The following is a 21,040-nucleotide window of genomic DNA, read 5'->3' as shown; positions in this document are numbered from 1 at the left end:
AACATCAACTAGATATCTCGATAATTCCCAGCTCGCGGCTCATGTTATTCCCGTCGTCCACATTCCCATCTCATCCAAGCTTTACCATTCGCGTTACCCTGCACTATTCGCCCCCATTCCAAACCCCTACTAGCGTCACTTAGAATCCCTCCCCCTGGAGTTTCAACTCAACACCTCGTCTCATCTTTTTTTAACGACTACAGAAAACAACTTTTTCAGTACATTAATCTTTATCTCAGTTTTACAACTTATCTTATCTTGTATTCATTACTCCTCGGGTTGTCCCGTAAGCCACTCAATGCTCTCCTCATTCACCACAAAACTCGCCCTGAAAAAGGCCGGTATACCAAGCGATATACTCTCCTTTCCCACAGAAAAACGCGAGCCAAACAAACTCCGCAAAAACCCTCCTTCACCTTCAGAAAGCGATGCAGATTCTAGCTGGGCATCATGGATGTCCGTCCGATCTCTCCCTCTGACAGTACAGCCGTGGCTAACGCCGCCTCCCGCTGCTGCATCCGTCGGACGCGTACCTGGAATCGGTGATAAAGCACCCGTGGATAGAACGCAGAAATTGAGACTTGGGAAGAGAACTTTGGTGGTGTTTTTACGTTGTGTTGGCTGTGCATGTAAGTTATTCCCTTTTTTTATGCAGAAAACTTGGCATCATAAGTCTTGAGTAAGAAGTCTGGTCTAAGTGACCTACACTTTTGTCTCTCATACTTCTCAGCGGCCAATACGATGGAACAAAGTCTAACGGGAAAATAGTTGCGCAAAAAACTTTTATAAACCTTCGTACAATGGCGAATCGCTATGGAGATGCACTAACATGTATAGCCGTTTCTCACGCTTCAGAGCAAGCGACAAAGAAGTGGGTGGATCTTCTCGGCGGCGCATGGAGTGTGCGCGTAGTAGTCGATGAAGATCGAGCTCTGTATGCGGCATGGGGCTTAGGTACAGGTAGTATGTGGTATGTTCTTAATCCATCGACGCAAGTGCAGAGTTGGAAAGAGACGGGATGGTTGGGTGAAAAGGTAGCGGGTGCGATACAGGGAAAGACAAAGCCCAAACCAAAGACCACTGTTCAGAGTGTCGGACCTGACGGGGATGAGGAGGATGAGGGACCTTTGACGACGATGGGAAATAAGTGGCAGGAAGCTGGTGCTTTTGCTGTGGATGGGACGGGGACTGTTATTTGGGGTGGGAAAGCCGCGAGGGCGGATGATGTTATGGAACTTGAAGATGGAGCGAGAATTTTATTAGCATAGCATACGTATCTCACAGTAAACATGAACTTTGAACAAGCCAAAACACTGGAGTAGACGAGACCTCGACGTCCTAGATTCGATACATCTACATCAAGGGTCTATGACTATCAAGCCCCCATTCACAGGGCGGTTACTGGGAAGGGCAGTAAAAGGCATACAGACATCAGTCGGTGCTTCCCTTTCCCATTCCCTTCCTCCTTGCATCTCCAGTATCCTACTGATATGCTGATCTGGGATAGGCTGCGGACTGTAGGTTAGAAAAGTTAACCCATACCAAAAGAACCAGTCCAGTCTTCCTTGCCATTTAGCATTATGCCAATGCAGCCCAGTCTCAGATGTATTCCCGCCATAAATTGTCTCGCCAGTCGACGGTATCAATCTCATCGCCTCAACGACCGAGCCACGGCCGGGAGACCTAAGTCCCAGCCACATATCCCCTTTTGGATCAGTCTTCATTGGTGCGAGAAGGTGGTCAAGCCGTATTTGTCCAAGCGCTTCACGATGCCCATCAGAGTATGTCAACAGAAGCCCAACGATCCCGGTTGATCCAGGCGCCCATGATCTGCATGGCACAACCTCGACGACATCTTTCAGCGGCGCCGACGAAGCGAAGGTTTGGGTCGGTACACCCGAAGAGCACAGCGCAGAGATGCCTTGCAACTGTCTGCGAAACTCGTTTTTGTTGTGGCGTTGGTCCTCAGTGTCGAAAGCTAGATAATCGACACATCCCTCGTGACAGCTGAACCAGAAACGAGCCTGCTGTGGTGTTGGAAACGAGGTGAGGCGGTCGTATTTGGCGTTGAGCTCATATTGGTTGACGTGTGTACCTAGAACGAAGACGCGTCCTTTATTCGTCCGTAGCTGTCCAAAAATTAGTTCTTGAACAACAGCAGTCGCCTCGCAGGACTCACCATGGGGATGTCTCGACAAAAGTGAGGTTTCCTCTGCCGTCGCCAAACTTCAAAGATGCGCTCGCCTCGTTCAATCGGGAAATATAACCAAACGGCATGCCGTCGATCGCCGCCGCCATCGTGGTAGAACCCAAAGTTCTCGCCTTTAGTATGGCAATGCAGATCTACAAGGTCTCCATCAACCATGCAAGCTGAGAAGCCCGTGATCCCAGGCTTATCGCAGTCCAAGAACTTGAAGTAAAGATTCGAGTGAGTCCTGTCGTCCAAGTTCACTATCCATGTAGATCTCGGCTTTGACGGCAATACCGACCATCGGTTGGTCAGGCCTCCCTTGGGGTAGTTCGATCCCGCTAAGCGCAGGTCACGAATCTTGAAGCCATCAGTGTATCCCTCTATGATGTTATTCCTTGAAATTCCTTGAACACAACTCCACCAGATCCCAGGCAGTTCCTGTTTTGACTGGGCAGGTTTCTCAAAGTATATAGATATGATGCCCAGATGATTCGAGGTAAAGTAGATCGAATCAAGAGCCCCCCTCTGCTGTTTCATCGGCCCAAAGCTTTCGCCGTGTTTCTTATTCGACAGATACGACATGTATCGAACACCTTCAAACACTAAGCTTGTTCCCCAGATGGTGTCGGAAACGTTGACAGTAAAATAAGCATGGTCCTCTCCTTCTAGTGTTTGTTGAGAAATTGGATGCAAGGAGAGCAAGGCATGCAGGCCCAGTCTCGCTTGTTTTTGAAGAGCAGGCCCAGCCTCTGCGACTGTTTCTTTGGCCAAGACGGCCAAGACGGATCGTCTTCGAGTTATAACAAAGGCCGGCGGTTGGAACTCGTAGCGGACTACAGCCCACAGTCGCTTCATGGGGATTTTTGGAAAGTCTTGGATACAAGATTGATGTGAGGCGGGAACGACTTCCCTATACCGACTCCATCTGCGAGGTGAAATGTATTGCTGGTCTTCGGGGTCGAAAACCGGTGTTTTGTACTCAAACGACACGTCTGTCGGGGCCACTGTTGTTACCTATTAGTGAAACGGGATGGTAAATTCTGGGGGGAGATAAACCTTCAGATGAACGAAAATATCCGATCACCTTGTCCCCATCATGGAAGTCAAAGAGGCAAAAACAACAACGCAAATCCCATCGAAATGAATATGTAGCATCCATTTTGTATCAGTGCGTTTAGTTTGCCTCGAGTCAAACAGTTGTCCTTTTGTAAGAAACCTTCATATAGCCTATCTCTGTAGTTGAAAGGCGGGGTGCTGGCGCTTTTTGAAGCATAATTGCTTCTTTCCTGTTGGCTCACTCTTTGTTTGTGAGTAAACATCTATGTACAAACTGCATATTGACGTCTGCCAGCGCATCGGCACGGATAGCGACAACAGCAACAATCGATCAACAATGGACAATTCCATATAGCGGAAGACGTAAAAAATTTGTCGAATTCTTGGCGTGACAATTCTGCAGTAACACGTTGTGATAAAACGTCTTTTGGTCGGCAGCAATCCGTAGCTAGAGTAGAATCGAGTACCGTTCCATTGATTCCTCATATGCATCTTCCGAGGCGTTTGTCAGGCGCATTATGACTGGCTGCCTCGTCGCAAAAGCAAAGAAAGCTGTGTTTCATCGATTGATCAATTGACCAGTTAACCACTTGGTCAATCACAGCGACAAGCAGCTTCCCTCTGTTTCGGATCACGCGCAAACGAGTAGGTATCCGATACCATCGGATAGCAACCGCAGCAGCTGATGAGAAAAGTCGGTTACGAGCGTCAAAGCAAGAAGCCTTCCGCGTCGTAGCGTTGACTATATGGTCGAGGATCCATCTACTTCTCTCTTAGTAGACAGAGAGTGTGTTGGGAAAGAAGCCACCTGCAGGTTCATTTCAGCCGCTTACAGTCTCAAAATAGTGACTGTATCAGCCAAGACGAGGAAAGCAACTGAGTTTCGGCGGCCAGCAAATAGTCTACAAGCCACCTCTCGTCAGCTTAAAGTCAGTCAGCATTTTTCAGCCCAGCCAAAGTCAAGGCAGAGAGTTTTACTGGCTCATGACAACGCACACTGTGAAGAAGCCCAAACAGGTAAATATGATGACATTTAGGGACCTCGAGAAAAGGTGTGGTTGTACCTGTTGCGGTAAGAGTTGTTCTTGTAAAGATGGCTTGTGTGGTAGGTAAAAGAATAGTGAATAAAACACGAGCTGAAAAAACCGAAACCACGAGGAAACAAACATATGTGATACCGGTACTACAAAAAAGTGTGGCTTGAGGCTGGTGGTTGATCTCCCGAGACGAGACTTTGGATTGAAAAGACGTGTCCAGAGAAGAGTGAGTGGCTAGGCCAGGAATAGACACGGGGAAAGATCGTATTTCCAGACAAGACGAGACTTGATACGACGCACCTTGATAAACCAATAGATCGTCATCGGCAGAATAAGCAATACTAATAAATAAGTCAAGCTCGGTCCACACGTGCAAGGGATTATTCTATACTGTACCTACACCCTCAATAAATGATGAGGCTGATATTCATCATGTTCCTGGAATTGTAAAGGGATAATAAACCTTTGATCCGTCAAAGGGAGACCTCAGAGGTATGACAATGGCGCGTATTCTAGAAATGAAAGAGTAAGAGGCTGGTTCGTCGGTGAGACACTTGAGGAGAATTAATTATATCTCATACGCCGTCAAGAAGAAGATACGAACGAGGCGTATCCGTAAATTCGTAGATAGTGGACCATTGTTGTCCACTGACATCAAAGCATCACGAGACCTCGAATTCTCTCTCTTTTGGGCATATCAACCATCACAGGCTGAGCTGAACAAGGTAGGCGCTAAACTCTTAAGAACTATGCCTATCTACATACAGAATTTCGATAGTTTGGTCAAGCTAGCGTGGCGAGAGAAAGAGGCTGAAGTGAATGCAAGTGAGCCGTTGAAGCAATAAACTTCAAACTCTACAAAAGACTAACAATCATCATGATTTACCCCTGCACCCGCACCCGCACCCTAGAGCCTTGACCTTGACCACATAAACGCCGTCTTCAATGCGCTGGCATGCCGGCATGAGAACATCAGTTCCAGCGCTTAAAGGGGAAGGGAAGCACACGGGCCGCGGGCGGGTTAGGTGCATTAATTCCCATATTTTGATCCAGATTTACTGATGACTCTTTTACCGAGTTCGCCTGATAGTAGTGTTGGTTTCTTGTTATTAATCGGACAAATGTTGGCTTGGCTTCTTTGCTCTGGAAAAACTGTGGACATTTGCTTCAGGTTGAGATGACACATCAACAAACGACATGATGACCCCAAGTGTAATTACTACTCTAAACCAAGAAGAAATAGGAGATGTCGTTTTCTAATATCGTCACTATACATGAATAACCTGAGAAATGTATCATGAAAGGGAGACCAGGCCCTTTTCCACTTCCTCCACTCACACAAATCAGTTAGTCCAGTTCAGTTACGGTTAGTTGAACATGTAATGTATCTTTAGTATCTGCATATCTTCCCCACAGAGTCGGCCTTTTGAGGCTGCATCTCAGCAAACCATTGCATTGCAGGTAATGGAAAGGAAAAAGGTGCTGTACCCGCTTACGGACGGACATGTCCGGGGCTTCTTCAGCCATCTCTTTGCTATTCTTGCCGACTTGCCTGTCCTCTCTGGCTGTCAATGTTGTAGCACCGAAAAGTCCAGAAATACCATCAAACAAAGGGGTCCTGAGTTTGAGGGGAATTAGAGGACCGACCCCTCGAAATCCAGAACCCGCCCTCTCAGGAACGAGAACTTTGGATTGGATATACGAACGGTCCAAGTAGAATATCACGTCATGTGACGCACAAAGTGACTTGTTCCACTCGTACCGGCGCAACAACAGCCTGAGCTAGGCATGGATCATAAGCGGCCAGGAGGTCATTCATCCAATCCGCAGCCTGGGGGGCGAGAAAGGATGGACAGGTGGATGCATGGACCTTTCAGGGGGGGAGGTTTTTAGTAGAATCAGGGTCCCTGGGCCATCGTGCTCCCCCTGTAGATACTGACACAGCACTAGACTAGCCGGGGGTCAGGAGTAACCTTGACCTTGACTGACCTACCTTGAGGGCAGTCGGGACAGAGCTGGAGCAGTTGTAAATCGATGATGAACTCGTGTTGTACGGCGTATCGTCAATGGATGAGAGTTGATGTGATGTGATGTGATTCTGGCCAGGTAATTTCGATGGAGTCTACTGTTAATTAATACACTAGGCCAAGTAACCCAAACAGTCAGCAATCACCGAAAATCGCACGGTATATCAAAAATAGCACTTGAATTATTCCATCCAATACATCTCTGGACAGGGCAGGCCTAATTACACTGCTGCTCACCTAACGTTGGTACAGATCAGTGGCTCCTATTTCGGACCCATTCTTTACTTGTGACCGGCCTCTGGGCTATTGCTTTGCTACACGGTTCAATTCCAGTGGTTATTGTCTTCCTTATCCCTCCGGCCAGAAACATTGACCCTTTGATGGTCTTTGCTTTGAACCTTCCCGGGGCTTGTCTCTGCTGAGGCTGTCCAGTATCCCCGCTTTCACTACCGGCACAAAGGCCCATTCGCTGCAACGGACGGTGAGTGATAGATGGTCGAGGCTAATTGACCTGCTAAACACTGTGCTATACCGTCACCGTGATTGCAATGAGTTTGATGATGGAAACAGCAGCATCAGCATCAACAAACTTAGCGTACAATAATTGAATGATATACGATAAAAGGCTTAGGTGAGCCTAAAAACGTCCCCGTTTAAAAATGCAGGTGAGCTTATTCTTTTCCGAGGTGTGCACTATTTAAAGGGTGCACGACTTGATGTTGGTTACAGTGCGAGACCATTAATTCATACCCCTCAGTCAGCCTCCCCGGGTCCATGGAAAGGCAGGTACAGCACAGCGCAGTAGGTACCTGCCAACCTTCAGTCGGGGGTACTTGGTGCGCTAACTAAAACTCCCGGTGAAGGCCTGCATTTCCCCCCCTCCCCCCAAATATTGATGTTACCAGATCCAGAACGACTACCGTAACGAGACGAGATATTACCTACTTTCCCCTCAGATCAGAAGGACCAAACCAGAAAGAGTCTATTGTCTCGTCGTACCTAGAGTGTCTTGCCTTGTTTGACATCTTTCTTTCTCCTTCAACTCTCCCTCCAACTGGTAAAAACTAAACAACCAACGGACTGTCCTTGTCTTGTCCATCCATCCCGTCCAATCCATCTCGCTACTCAACGCCATCTCTTGTCATTCCCATACACATCCGCATTTTCCAATCTTGCTTTGTCTCTGTTTTCTTTCTTCATAATTCTTCTTCTCTCTGCTATCAACTCTACATGCTCTGCTCTTTTCGATCGCTTCTTCTCATCCATCCTCGCCACGTCCTTCTCGATCCCTGAACAGCCAGTATCTACCTACCTACATACCATCATTTCGCCCTCTACCCCCCGACGAGACGAGACGAGGTGAACCGGCGTCCCTCGCACCGAGCGACCCCCTTTTGGCAACGAGGCCCCCCCACAGGCACAAGCACAAGCCTCTCCGACAAGCTCAATTCATAGTCCATTAGTCCAGTCCACAGGCCACTGTTCGCCATCTCCAGAAACCTACCTACATTGCCATCTTTATCCTACGCCCCGGGAAATTGTTGTTATACCGACTGCACTTCGGCTACAATTCTTCACTGTTTTTTTCACTCAGCGCCATTTGTTGTGCTCTGATCTAGATACTCGTTCACACTCGGTCGAATACGCTGTCGCTGTCGATTCACATTTACATACTTCTGGCCCTGACGTTGCTTCGCTCTTTCGCTATTCCCACCCAGGAACAGCGCCTTCTCATCAGCGACCAGATTCGCCCCTGACGCTACGATAGACTCTGGCATTGGATTGCATGCTGAAGTCTCGCAACCATCGCTAGCGCTCAGAACAGAATTGAATTGCACGACCTTTTTTTCCACGTTGCTCCAGTTTGCGTTTCTACAGCGTTCGCCGCCACCAAGCAAGAGAACCGGATCCACGAGGCCAGACGCACGCAACGTCGTCACGCATATACTGCCGCCAGTCCCCGCAATCACTTGAACCGTCCCGGGGCTCACTCGCTGCTCCATATGGACGCCCAGACCACAACGGCCGAACCGCAACATCCTTATCCCTCTAGTCCTTGGACTTCTGCCTCGACGATATCATCGAGCACAACGCATCCGACGACACCATCAGCGACGAGTACGCACAGCGCTTCCGCCGCTGAGGGCTATTTCTTCCAAGATACGCCCGCCACACAATTCCAAACTCGGCTCGACTTCTGGCCATTACTCCTCCCTCAGCAATCAAACATCTACCACGCTCAACTCCTCCACTACAATAAGCTCATCTCCCCCTCCCGCGGCGGCGGCCTGCAGACACCGCCACTCCCTCCCGTCATCTCTGCTCCTTACATCCAAGCGGCGCCACGGTCGCGATCTTCTAGCAAGGTGTCGCCGAAGGACGCCTCCGCCGGCAAGGGGAGCACAGCTGGAGGCCATGGGAGCAGGTCACACCAGAATTTAGACAAGAGTCGCTCGGTTGTATCCTCCAAGGAGGTTCCGTCCAAAATGCCTTCCAAGCAGGCCGCCGACTCATCGAGGCCTTTACCCCGACGATCCGCACCCTCGGCTCAGTCCCACTCTAGTTCAGTGCCCTCGACGCCTCACCAGCACGCTCGGCAATTTTCATTTGAGGACCGCGAACCGTCGCCTACCGGCACGAATAACCACTCCCCGCGATCGGCTTATTCTGAGACAAATAGCACGTTACCTGCGCTTCGGCCTTTGCCGCCGCGATTAGGAGGCTGCAAATACGAGACTGCTCAGATCAATTCCAGGAGGAGAATACCGTACTCGGTCGGCAATGATCGTCTGGAAAAGCTGGACTTGCGGACGGTCAAGGCCAAGTTGACCGAGGACGAGGAGCGAAAGTTGGCCACTGATATGAGAGAGGTTTTTGACCGATTGTTGCCCACCGCCGCTGTCGAAGAAAACCGAAAGAAACTAGTGTCGAAGCTTGAAAAGATCTTCAATGACGAGTGGCCCGGACATGATATTCGGGTGAATCTCTTTGGTTCCTCTGGAAATCTTCTTTGTTCAGATGATTCTGATGGTGCGTCTTTTCTCCAATCCGCTTGACTGTAAACTAACCCGCTTTAGTGGACATTTGCATCACAACATCGTGGCACGAACTGGAGGGTGTCTGCATGATCGCCAACCTCCTAGCGAAACGTACGTATCTTTCTGCACTACCACCAATCACTCGCTAATAGCAGATCAGGAGGAATGGAAAAGGTTGTTTGTATTTCAGCCGCCAAGGTACCCATTGTCAAGATATGGGATCCTGAATTGGGCCTTGCGTGCGACATGAATGTCAACAACACCCTTGCGCTCGAGAACACGCGCATGGTTCGAACGTATATCGATATTGACCCACGAGTTCGCGAGCTTGCCATGATTATAAAATATTGGACACGGAGGAGAATAGTCAATGATGCGGGTATGTTGTTTCCCCCTCCACAAACTTCCTGTCTGACGATTCGGTAGCATTTGGTGGCACATTGAGTTCGTACACGTGGATTTGCTTGATAATTACGTTCCTGCAGCTGCGCAACCCGCCTGTCCTCCCTTGTTTACATCAGTCGCCACACAAGTTACCCAAGCCCGACGGTACGCTTCCCGACTTCGCCGACGATATTGATAAGCTGGCTGGTTTTGGAAGCAAGAACAAGTCATCCACTGCCGAGCTTTTGTTCCAGTTCTTTCGTTTTTACGCGCACGAGTTTGATTACGACAAGCACGTTCTTTCAGTACGACAGGGCAAGCTGATCACAAAGCAAGAGAAGAAATGGCATTATGCGATCAACAATCAACTTTGTGTCGAAGAGCCTTTCAATACGTCTCGAAATCTCGGAAACACGGCCGATGAATATTCTTTCCATGGGTTGCATGTTGAATTGCGCCGGGCTTTTGATCTGATCTCAGTGGCGAACTTTGAGGAGGCATGCGAGCAATACGTCTTCCCTAAGGAAGAGGAACGAGTATGGTCTCGGCCTGCACCACAGCCTCGACCTGTTCTGCTTCGCAGCTCGTCGCAGACACATTCAGGACGTGGAGGCCGCGGAAACCATCGCGGTGGACGACATAATAACAACTATCGGGGTGGAAATTCGAACAGGCGAGCATCCGCGGGTGTTCCACAATTCGATGCGAGCACCAACAACAATGGCATGTTCATGCAGCCGGTCAACATGGCGCAAGATCTGCAGTGGTACCAGAATCAACAGTTCCAGTTCCAATATGCACAGCAGGACCTCATGACTCAAATGGCGTTGCACCAAGAGAACATGAGGCTTTTGTATGCCAGTCAGTCGCCAGCATTTATGCAGCATCAGGCCCAGGCTCAAGCGATGGGCCAACAGCAACAGCAAAGAATGTCCACAAGTGCAGGTTCAGGCCAACAGCCTCAACAGACATCGGATCGTTCTAGGACAAATTCGTTCGATAACCCGCCACTGAGTGCCCCCCTGCGACCAGATATATATACTTTGTATGGTATGAATTTGGGACAGCAGTTCTATGCCCAAGCGGGTGCAACTTACGGAACGTATCCTTCGTCTCCTGCTAGTACGACTGGGGCTACTCAGGACTTCCGTCGCCCCCTGCAGCGAAACGGTATGACTAACGAAGCAGGTACTCAAGGGTCAAATGGTACCCTGCGTTCGCATTCACAACCTGCATCGCGTTCCCCATCCTCATCTCAGGCAGCCGCTGCGTACTTTGGTGCCCAATCCTTCAGCGGATCTACCCAGTCTCGAGGCGTCAATGGCAACCCAATTCCTAGTTTCATGTCTGATGACACAGAGTTCGACGAAACACCAAAGGCGACTACGGACTCTCCACAGTCAGAGGAGGGTAAATACTCTATGTACCTGTCAGAAAGCCCCAGCCCTAGCAAGAAGCCTCAACAGCCAGTACCAGCCACGAATGGTCTAGCTTTTGGAGATCTTGCCGGTCAGAATTCGAGTAACCCGAGTCCTGGGAGACGACGATTATCTACGGATCAGATTCCCCAGACAATTCTCGACCGCCGAATGAAGAGAACGTCACGGTCGCCTTCGCCTTTGGGGCAATCAAGAAACTTTCCTCCAACAGCTTCATCTGCGCCACTGGCACAAGGACCTTTTCCAGGTACTCAGAACAAGAACCTCGGACGCCCCTTGGTCGTGAATGGATCCAACTTGAAGACAAGCGTCACCCCAAGCCCACGTCAAGCTCCTTCTGGGACGGAGAGCAGCACCTCTGACGAGACTCCCACTTTTGAGAATCCTTTGCAAATTCACGCTACAAATGGAGTGCCCAACTACCCTGTCGATGGACCCATCATGCCCATGGTTGAGCCTCAGGGTGTTATGAACCAACAAGGTGCCTTGGGTCAGGTGCCTGTGGTGGCCAACGGTTCCGCTGCGCCGCTTATGGCTGCTGCGCCTTCTACTGCAGACGACCCCTCATTCCGCGATCGTATTGCCATGAGGAGTGCTTACTACATGGGCACGCCCCATATTGTGCAGGATCCAACGGTTGGAAACTCTCGATTGTCTCCTTCGACTCGACAGCGCCTCATGTCGCGCCAGAACCAGAATGGAGTTATTGCCCCTCTCGATCTCGCTATTGCTGAGAACCGCATTGATCGACCTGTTGGCCAAGACTATGCTCACCTGTCACCAGTGTATGAGACACGCACTCCTTCGCCTACGGTCCTTCGAAAGGATGGACCTTGGAAGTCCGAGAAGCAGAACAGTCCCAAGTCGGGTCGAGGTGAGGGGCCAAAGGGAGGTCAGAAGCCTGAAGACCAGTCACCGAATCATCAAGAAGGATCAAAGTCTCAGAAGAACCAGAAGGCCAACTCTCAGAAGGCCAATGGAAACCGAGAAAACGGCCACGTCCGTGGAGCCCGAAGTGAGAGCGACAATGGCTGGCAAAAGGCTGGTAAAGGCAAGAAGAAGGGCGGAAACAATAACGCACATGCAAACGCCGAGCAACCTCCAAAGCACGAGTCGGAACGAAAAGGTGGCTGAGCGGTTGTCTCGATCTGAGAAGCGACGAGACATGTCAAGGGGATGCTGGGCCAGTGGCTGATATATCCTCGGACTTGAACCAACAATGCAATCGTTCCACGATCTATAAACGGCAGGCTGCCATTTTGGATAGGGAGTATTGCCAAGTCGACACCGCGATCAACGATTCAAGATGGATGCAAGACTGTTGAAGAAATGAGAAGGACACATTGGAGACTTTTCTGGATGCATCCAGATAAGTGACGATATTTACATATGTATCAGCAAGTGTGTACGATTGACGTTCCCGGGGTGTTTTTATTCATAGCATTTACACCGCAGTGGTTAGCGGTTGACTTACAGATTGGCAACGCAGGATGGTCGGCTCGATGGCATGAAAGAATGACAGCAAGGCCGGAACCGCTGGCTAGACAATGGAAGGGAAAGGGAAGGGGTGGACGGATGGTTGGTCGGTTCGGTTCGTTTGTTGAAACATGAAAACGAAGAGGCGTTGGCGTCTTTCTACACATGGCCGGTTGGGAGGAGGCGTTTTATATACACAGCTGCAATTGCATTAAGACAAAGTCCATGTTACAGCGGGGGAGTCGGAAGGATAAGCGGTTTATATCCTACAGGCTAGGCTGCATGGGCAAAGAAGGATCAAGCGGTTTTTCTAGATGATTGTCAGAGAAAAAGCATGGGCAGATGTAACGAAGCACACAGAAAAGAGATAAATGAAAGTTTTAATGCAAGCGGGAACTAAATAGTGTTTACATGTGAAAATATGTCATTGATCTACTTGAGTCTGTTGATAATGATGCCGAAGTTCCGTCAATCTGTAGATTACATGATGTATTATCAATTCTTTGGTGATGTCTCATTCGCGCGCGCGGGTAATTGCGGTAATTCCCGAAGCTTAGCAACACAGGCGCTTTATTACTAAGAAGTTAGCTTCTCTGCAGTTGGAATACGAATGGATATTGGGTGCTGACTGACCAAATCCGAGACCATCGAGTGATGATTTGAGGGGGCTAGTGGGTAGCAGAAAAGTTGGCCTCCTAAGTCTTAGGGTATAAAAATAAGTAGTCTAAAGACTATAGCCCAAGGAGCATAAAGTAACCTGCTAATTTCGTCTCTTATGCTTCTAGCAGCTAACTTTTCTGGTACCCTGATGGGGGGTTATGCAGGATGTTAGAAGTATAAAGACGATGATCATTCTCAAGTGAGAGTTATTCAGTATCATCATCATCATCACTCTTCATCAATCTTACAATATGAGCATGCTTTCAGCTGAAGTCACAGAATGGGGTCAAACTCCCAAACCTGTAAAGATCGACCCGCCTCAAACTCCCAACGACGGCGAAACTGAGATTCGTGTCCTCGCTACTGGTCTTCACCAACTCGTTCGCTCAAGAGCTGCTGGCAAACACTACACTGCTACTGAGCTTCCCCACCGTCCCGGCGTCGATGGTGTAGGTGTTAATGTATCAACCGGCAAAAAAGTCTACTTTTCCCTACTCGGTACCACGGGTGGAAGTTATGCTGAAATCGTCAATGCTCCTACTCGCAGTATCGTCGAGTTGCCTTATGGCGTTGATCCCGTTGTTGCAGCTGCCATGATCAATCCTGTCATGGCGAGCTGGATGGCCCTACGAAAACGTGTGGATCTCAAGGATAAGGGATTCAAAGTGTTTATCAACGGTGTCACAACAGCAAGTGGGAAAATCGCTATCAAAGTTGCTCGTCACCTCGGTGCAACAAGTGTCGTCGGTTCAGCACGCAATCAAGAAGCTTTATCCAAGCTTGATCTTGACGCGAGCGTAGTCCTCGCCTCAACACCCACCGAAACAGATTTCACGTCCGCCGCAGATGCAGATATCGTGCTTGACTTTTTATACGGACCCTGGCCTAACGCGTTTTTGTTGAGTGCTAGTACAGCATCTGCAAAGAATGCGATTACGTGGATTAATATTGGAAGTATGGCTGGTGATGGGGGAGATATTTCGGCTATGGGGTTGAGGAGGAGGGATGTTACGGTGCGGGGGTCTGGACCTGGGTCATGGGATCCTAGGGAGCTGGGAGCTGAGACGGTTGGTATGTTGAAGGTTCTTGTGGGTGTGAGGAGTGATGGGTTGAAGAAGTATAGGTTTGAGGATGTTGAGAAGGGGTGGAATGATAAGGGTAGGGATAGAGTTGTTTTTGTCTTTGGGGAGGAGAGTGAGAAGTTGTAGTGGTTTGGTATAGGGTGAGAGATGAAGGCATGAACTATAATGACAATTGACTGTTTTGCAATAATGATACGCACATTTAATCTGCAGACAGTGATACCACACTTTGCGAATTACATAAACATATTGTAATTGGTTTTTTCTATAAGATTGGCTCTTAAGAAGTGTTAACCTGCATCGTGTGTTCATTATCTTCAGCTTGAAGACCAGGGAGCTATGATATGCAGGACTCTGAAGCCAGGGAAATAAACACAACGTAAACTCGAGTAGCTGTGTAACTGTAGGACTCAATGCCCTTTTAACAAGTCCTTGTCGTTTTCCAGGCAACTCTCAATACTCACAGCCATTGACAAGCCCCAAGAGTGTCCCGACTGCAGATGGCTCCGCCACGTAGATTATAAGGCTGGCACTCGACAGGGAAGAAAAGAAGCAAGAAAGAACTAAACAGGTTTTGTTCTATTTATTTTCCGCAGACCCTGGTATACGATCGCCTGGTCAAAGTGGTTGAGCGGGTACCTAGATCGTGAAGTTGAGATTTGGTCTCAGATTTGGTGGATCTTGACATGGAGGTCTGACTCGGGGAACAACGACAGGTATTTATTTGTTGAAATTACAAATATTCTAGAAGTGTAAGAGACCATATACCTAGATTGAATTGACAACCGTCTTGTCGTTATCGTTGTAATAACGGGCTTGCAGAAACGGTTCAACGGTAGGGCTGGGCTACTTTTGCCTCATGATACACACCGAGTCCCCCGCAATCGTCTTACTGCACGCTGCAGCTGTAAATAATCACTGGGATAAATCCGACTCCACCGGAATAGGACTCAAGAGTAGACATGGAATTAACAAGACGGTCATCATTCATGTCTGTCTGTGCTTTTACGGGTAAGTCCGTGATATGTTGCTTCTACCGAGGAAGTTAGTTAACATCTCCGCACACCAAGACTTTGCTAAGAGAAGCCCATGCCAATATCCCTTGCCTTGCTTCTGACGCCCGCTAAGTAAACAAGCAAAAGGCCTAGTCTAGATGCCAAGGACTTGTTGCTGCCCCAGTTTTTAACCCCAGCTTTTCCCTTTCCCTCTCACAGCCCCAGTCCACCTTTTAAAGACTCCCAAGCGAAGCCTCCTCCACTTTCTGTCACTGTCACTCTCAATTCAGTTTCCCGGGTCTCGCTTCGCTTTTACCTTGTCTTTCTCAACTAATCTCTAGACTAGACGACAACAACAACAACCGACAACGATTCTTTCCTACTACGACTTTTCAATCTCGGTATTTCGATATTACCAGGTTGACTCATTCCCGCCGTCTCCATACAAACTCCATCACGTTTCAATCTTATTACCGACACTCCAACGGTTCCGGTTCTCTGGGACGCATACCTGACGTTGCACCACCGACCCGAACCCCCGGTTGAACGGACAAGTCGAGTCGCGACTCTAAACAACCACATACAAGACACCCACATTTTTACCAATACTCTAGAGTGCATCGCAACTTTACATCCGGCTGTCTTCTAGCGAGGCGCCTCTTTGCCACGCTGTGACGACAATGCTGTGGTCAGGCGCTAGCATTGACGCTGCGCTTTCCATCCCAGCCTGATGCGATCTACCAGAAACTCCGTCCCATCCGGCGACAAACACTCCAATTTATTCATGAGGGTCGATATGGTCTCGAGAACATCTAGCGACGGGCCTCCTCCCGGGGGCGGCCGACAATGGAAGTCGCTGATCAACAAGATTCCAAGACGAGGGGTACGTTTGGCCCAACAAGTTCATGATCACATGTGCGAATACTGATGTAGTGATCCAGATCAAGATAATCAGTCAACATCTTCCCGAGACAAGTACCTCCGACATCGACCTCAACGCCAGGTCTCCCGATGGCCATTCTACGAACCCGCTCGATAGTCAAGAGACTCATATCCGACAGCTACAAGCTATCGTCCAGCGAATGCCTCGCAATTTTCCCACGACACCCAACCACGTCGACTCGGCTTATAAAGAATTTAAAAAGCACAAAGAGCAATGCGCCATGTTATGTCGGCATATCCTGACAGAAGAACTGGGCCGCGGTCCTCATAACGGCAGCGATCTCGTCCGTCGCGATTCAACACTTGACTCCCCACAAAGTCCTGGTCATATATACGATACGAGAAGTTCCTTCAGCGGGAGAAGTCTTGCTGAAGTCGTCTCTGGAAGTGTTGGAAAGAGTATGCACCAGAGCGACGCTTGGCTAACGTCAGTGCGCGACTGGAAGAACTGGCTCGAGTTTCTGGCTGATGCTTGTCGGACATGTTTGATCGAGACGTACAAGAACAACGAGCGCGATGCGACGCCAGAACAAGTGGAAGCGCTGTTCACAAATAAGCGGTTTCGGAAGGAGGCTGTCCAGAGGATGCGCAACGCCAGCGTTACTCGGGTCATGTCGGCAGACCCCCAATTTGTGAGTTCATCTTGATCAGAGCTCGAAGCGCATCGCAACTGACCATTTGCAGTTTCCAAAGTATGAAATGAGATTTTACGATTATGAAAGAATACGACAGGAGCTGTTGGAAATCCGACAGCTCGTTCAGACAGGCGAATCGGGCATTTCCCCAGACCGAACCATTAAGGAATTCGCCATATCCCAGCGAGGCGATGCTATACTCGAGTTCGCCAACACTGCCCCTGGATGCAGCTATAGTGACCCGGCACTTCGTTTCAGGGTCTCTTCTTACATGCTCGCTGAGACTTCACCCATCTTTGCTCGCATGTTTGCAGGGAACTCCAGTAGTCTTCATCTCTACGACGATGACGATATCTCGTCGCAGTTGCCGTTACCTCCGACCAAATACTACTGCAAAGATGGATCTGAGGCAAAGCTCTACCGCATGCCACAAGTTGAGCTGAACCATTTGGATTCATTAGAGATCTTGCTACACGGAGCGCACCACCACAGCGAAATGATTCCACGAGAGATTGAGTTTGACAAGTTTGTTTCTATCGCCGAGTGTTGCATGAGATACAAAAGCACCTCGCCTTTAGAACTCGTCGTTGAACATAGATGGCTACCGCAATGGATGCACAAGGGAGCAGATGACATGCCAGACGGTCTCTTGGTCATCAGCTACGCCTTTGGCTTGCGCCGACTCTTCTCGCGCATGTCAAAAACAACAATTCTGAACCTTGTGGATGAGAAGGAGCTACAATCGAAGCCATGGCCACAAAAGATCAAAGACAAGATCTGGGCTGTCCGCTGCGCAAAAGTGGCGCAGATTAACGAGTGTTGCGTTAGTGCGATTCGGGAGTACATGCGAGAGCCGACACACAACACACCTGATCAAGTCGAACCCACGCCGCTGAATTCCAGCTTCTCCCCGGATGCTCTACCTCCGATGATGCTGACTAGCACCCCGCGATGTCCCAAGGGCAGCCATTGGTGCGACGCCACGAATCTTGGTTGGTTGATGCTACTCTACAACGAGATGAACCTTTTGCCTTGTATCATGTCGACGGATGTGCTTTCTCATTTACCCAGGTCGCAGCCACAATCGAAAAGTCTGGCACAGATTGTGGATGCGTTGAGGAGGATTCCAGCACCGCCGACACCAGTTCATCGAGGCGTGTGTGATCCAGGTCCGGTGTTTCGCTCTGCTATTAGTGATATCTACAACAGTGTGCTGGGCTTGACACTTTTCGACATTAGCGGCAAGAGTCACGGCTGGGGCTTGTCAAAGCACAAGGAAAGAGAACCCCAAACTCAACTCAATGAAAGGCTCAATCGTATGGCTGCGCATGATCCTGATTATAGTGTCGCTACAGAATTCCCGGAGATTATTCGCCTTCGCATCATGTGTCAACTGGATGAGCTGGATGACCTTCACTCGGCAGCTATGGTCAGCCGGGCATACTACGAGACGTACAAGAAGCATGAGCTTTATCTTATGAGGAATATTCTCCGTATGGATCGGAAACGATCAACCACTCAGCACCACATTCCCATCGGTCCCAACACAAACGAAGAAAAGGTACTCAGGGAGGAATCCGATGTTCTTAAGCGGACACCAGCCGATACTGCAGACGGCATCACCCTTCGTAGCGTGGCCGAGAGTGAAGGAGATTATTACACAGACTCTGATGATGATAGCGATAGTCTGTACTCAACATCAATAACCCGATCACTGCCTCGATCAACAGTTACTACAAGTACTACCACCAGGGGATTAGACTATCAGAGATCGTCAGACCTTGCGCTGATCACGGACAGTCCCGCACGGACACCAAGGGCCCGAACCGGTACACCAACATCCTCGTCCCGATCTCCGACGACCCCTCGACAAGCCGTGTTCGACCCACCACCTGCTCCGGCTGCCGCATCTCCTGTGCTTACAATAGATGAACCACCTCTCACAGTTGAAGAAGCTCACAGAATTCTCTGGCCAGACGACGCGATTAAAGCATCTGAATCACCACTGTCTACACATCATCCTGGCGCAGAAGGCATCCGTGAGAAGTTCCGCGCTGGTGATCCAGCATTTCACTTGGGGTTAGAAGAAAAGACTCTTGTTCCAACGGGTGAAAAACAACTTAGGAGTGAACATGATCGACAGGTTGGGCTGCTGAAGGGGGGCGAACCGAGTAAATGAGTTACATCTTCACGAGAGAATATTTCTGCAATTTTCCCGAGGATTTCTTGAGCTTGTTATTGCATCTGATCCTTGATATATATATATATGAACATGAGCATGAGGATGGATGAATACTTTTTTTACCTTGATCTTTTTTGGAAAGCAAGCGATGCGATTACCGGATGTACGCTTGCATGGGACGCTTATACCCTCTTGGTGTAAAAGGAGTTTGAACGGATAAAACTGAATTAATAAACACTATTTTACATTCGCCCGGCTACATGAGAAGATTGAGTGATTGATAAGCTGATTGTCTGTTTCCTTAGTTCTGCTGCAATGGGTAGCCAAGATGCAGTCTCGCTTCTTTCTGAGCTAAGGTCTTGGGTGTTGGTGGCTGATGGTTCTGCAAAGTTTACTGCGAATCAACATCTGCTTGGACTGAACTTTGATGACTTGGCGAGTTTGATAACGTAGGGTAGGTATTGCATTTCGATCAGTATAATAGGTAATCTGCCTTTGCATATGTTGTTGTGCCTGTCAAACTCAAGCTATTCGTGTTACCTCTGTGTAGTCCTGGATATCCCCAATATAAACTGTGGTGAACCAGTCTGACTGCTTTTGAAGTAGCCTGGGAACTAGTTAGGCTGAAAGGTACCAGTAGATGGGGAGAATATTAAGCTGCACCAAGATCCAGCATTTTTCAAGAACTTGACACAAGCTTGGCATTCTTCTCAGCTTCAATAGCTCCGACTCAACCTGGTTACTCCTCGAAAATTTCACGATTAATGCTTTAGCCTACCACCGACCAGCATGACTCTAACCCCTTGCTTGTGACACTCTATCTCGTGCCTAGACTCAAAGGACTCAAGTCTGCCGCTTGATCTACAATAGCCCTGAGTGAAAACTCAACCTTGTGTCCACTAGATTCTTCTACGTTGTGATCTGGCCCTCCCGATGCTGCCACTCTCACTTTGGGAATGGTAGCTGCCATGTTTGATAGTAGATTATGAGTCTATGAAGAATCTAGAGTCCCACGTGTGCTAGGGCCGGTTATAATAGCGCTGGTGGATTGTGTCTTGTCTCGTTTAATCTCGATGTTCATTGGAGAGACTCTTTAGTGAAAGCCCTCTGTTATCCATTTGATGGGCAATGACTCCTGCTCAAGTAGCAATAGCATCTTATGAAGCAATGACCACTACATCTCACCAAGTATGCATTCACTGCGATGATTACAAGAAATAGGTAAGCTGAAAGGCATGAATGTGACATGAAACCGCCTTCATAACCATCGCTATGTGTACTCGGAACACGGCACTCAGACTTTCCACTGCGCAGCCCTCCATCAGGAACGCTTCTTTCGAAACCTCCCAGAGACCAACGTCTCGGTACCGCCGTTGAACCAAACTCTGAGTATAAAGCCCAAGACTTCAGAAGTAGGCGAGTGTCGGTGGAAATCGTCTATCCGGCTGCCTGGATCCCTGGTAACTCGGACACTGAACAAAGGCCGCACCATTCCAGCGGACGATGAACCAATAGAGGAGTCACCAGATGTTAGACTGTAAGGGCTTTTCTGCGATTCGTAAGGCGGCCGCTTCCAAAACAGAAACCCATGTGGTGATAATAAGGCTTCGGATATCCGAGGAACGCTCATTGCGGACCAGACATAAAGTATAAAAACAAGATATGCATACTAATTAACTTCTGTCTTGACCGGTAATAGACAAGACATGTCTAACAAGGAATGATGTGCACTGGTCCAGGCCGCCATACATTCCTCCCCAGATCCCTGACCTTTAGCGGGAGGATCTACGAGTTTTAAGTTGACGCTATGCAAGGTCCCGAATAGGACCTGCATTGAGAATAGCTTCATTAAGCTAACCTTGATTCTTTGGACATTTTTATATAATGATTTGAAAA

General features: G+C 48.8%; 5 protein-coding genes across 5 annotated transcripts; 4 read left to right on the top strand and 1 right to left on the bottom strand.

The window, feature by feature from the left end:
- Positions 1-298: 298 nt before the first annotated feature.
- On the top strand, positions 299-1,268 carry FSST1_003052 (uncharacterized protein; the record flags this gene model as incomplete). The annotated part of the gene is made up of 2 exons (XM_083229097.1): positions 299-629; positions 769-1,268. The coding sequence occupies 2 exons, from the start codon at positions 299-301 to the stop codon at positions 1,266-1,268; spliced, it is 831 nt and encodes a 276-aa protein (XP_083086482.1).
- A 90-nt stretch (positions 1,269-1,358) lies between these two features.
- On the bottom strand, positions 1,359-3,350 carry FSST1_003051 (uncharacterized protein; the record flags this gene model as incomplete). The annotated part of the gene is made up of 3 exons (XM_083229096.1): positions 1,359-2,129; positions 2,180-3,195; positions 3,248-3,350. 3 exons carry the CDS (start codon positions 3,348-3,350, stop codon positions 1,359-1,361), a joined length of 1,890 nt encoding a protein of 629 aa, XP_083086481.1.
- A 4,964-nt stretch (positions 3,351-8,314) lies between these two features.
- Positions 8,315-12,306, top strand: FSST1_003050 (uncharacterized protein; the record flags this gene model as incomplete). Its single annotated transcript, XM_083229095.1, has 4 exons — positions 8,315-9,341; positions 9,389-9,460; positions 9,510-9,728; positions 9,776-12,306. 4 exons carry the CDS (start codon positions 8,315-8,317, stop codon positions 12,304-12,306), a joined length of 3,849 nt encoding a protein of 1,282 aa, XP_083086480.1.
- Positions 12,307-13,559: 1,253 nt separating this feature from the next.
- Positions 13,560-14,516, top strand: FSST1_003049 (uncharacterized protein; the record flags this gene model as incomplete). The annotated part of the gene is made up of 1 exon (XM_083229094.1): positions 13,560-14,516. The coding sequence occupies one exon, from the start codon at positions 13,560-13,562 to the stop codon at positions 14,514-14,516; it is 957 nt and encodes a 318-aa protein (XP_083086479.1).
- A 1,665-nt stretch (positions 14,517-16,181) lies between these two features.
- On the top strand, positions 16,182-19,141 carry FSST1_003048 (uncharacterized protein; the record flags this gene model as incomplete). The annotated part of the gene is made up of 3 exons (XM_083229092.1): positions 16,182-16,268; positions 16,327-16,959; positions 17,012-19,141. 3 exons carry the CDS (start codon positions 16,182-16,184, stop codon positions 19,139-19,141), a joined length of 2,850 nt encoding a protein of 949 aa, XP_083086478.1.
- Positions 19,142-21,040: the final 1,899 nt, after the last annotated feature.

The sequence above is a fragment of the Fusarium sambucinum genome, chromosome I, assembly GCF_050947815.1.
Source record: "Fusarium sambucinum isolate potato_lamoka chromosome I, whole genome shotgun sequence".
In the NCBI taxonomy this organism is placed as follows: Eukaryota; Fungi; Ascomycota; class Sordariomycetes; order Hypocreales; family Nectriaceae; genus Fusarium; species Fusarium sambucinum.
The sequence above is the reverse complement of the archived record's forward strand: the minus strand, read 5'-3'. Positions and strand labels throughout refer to the sequence as shown.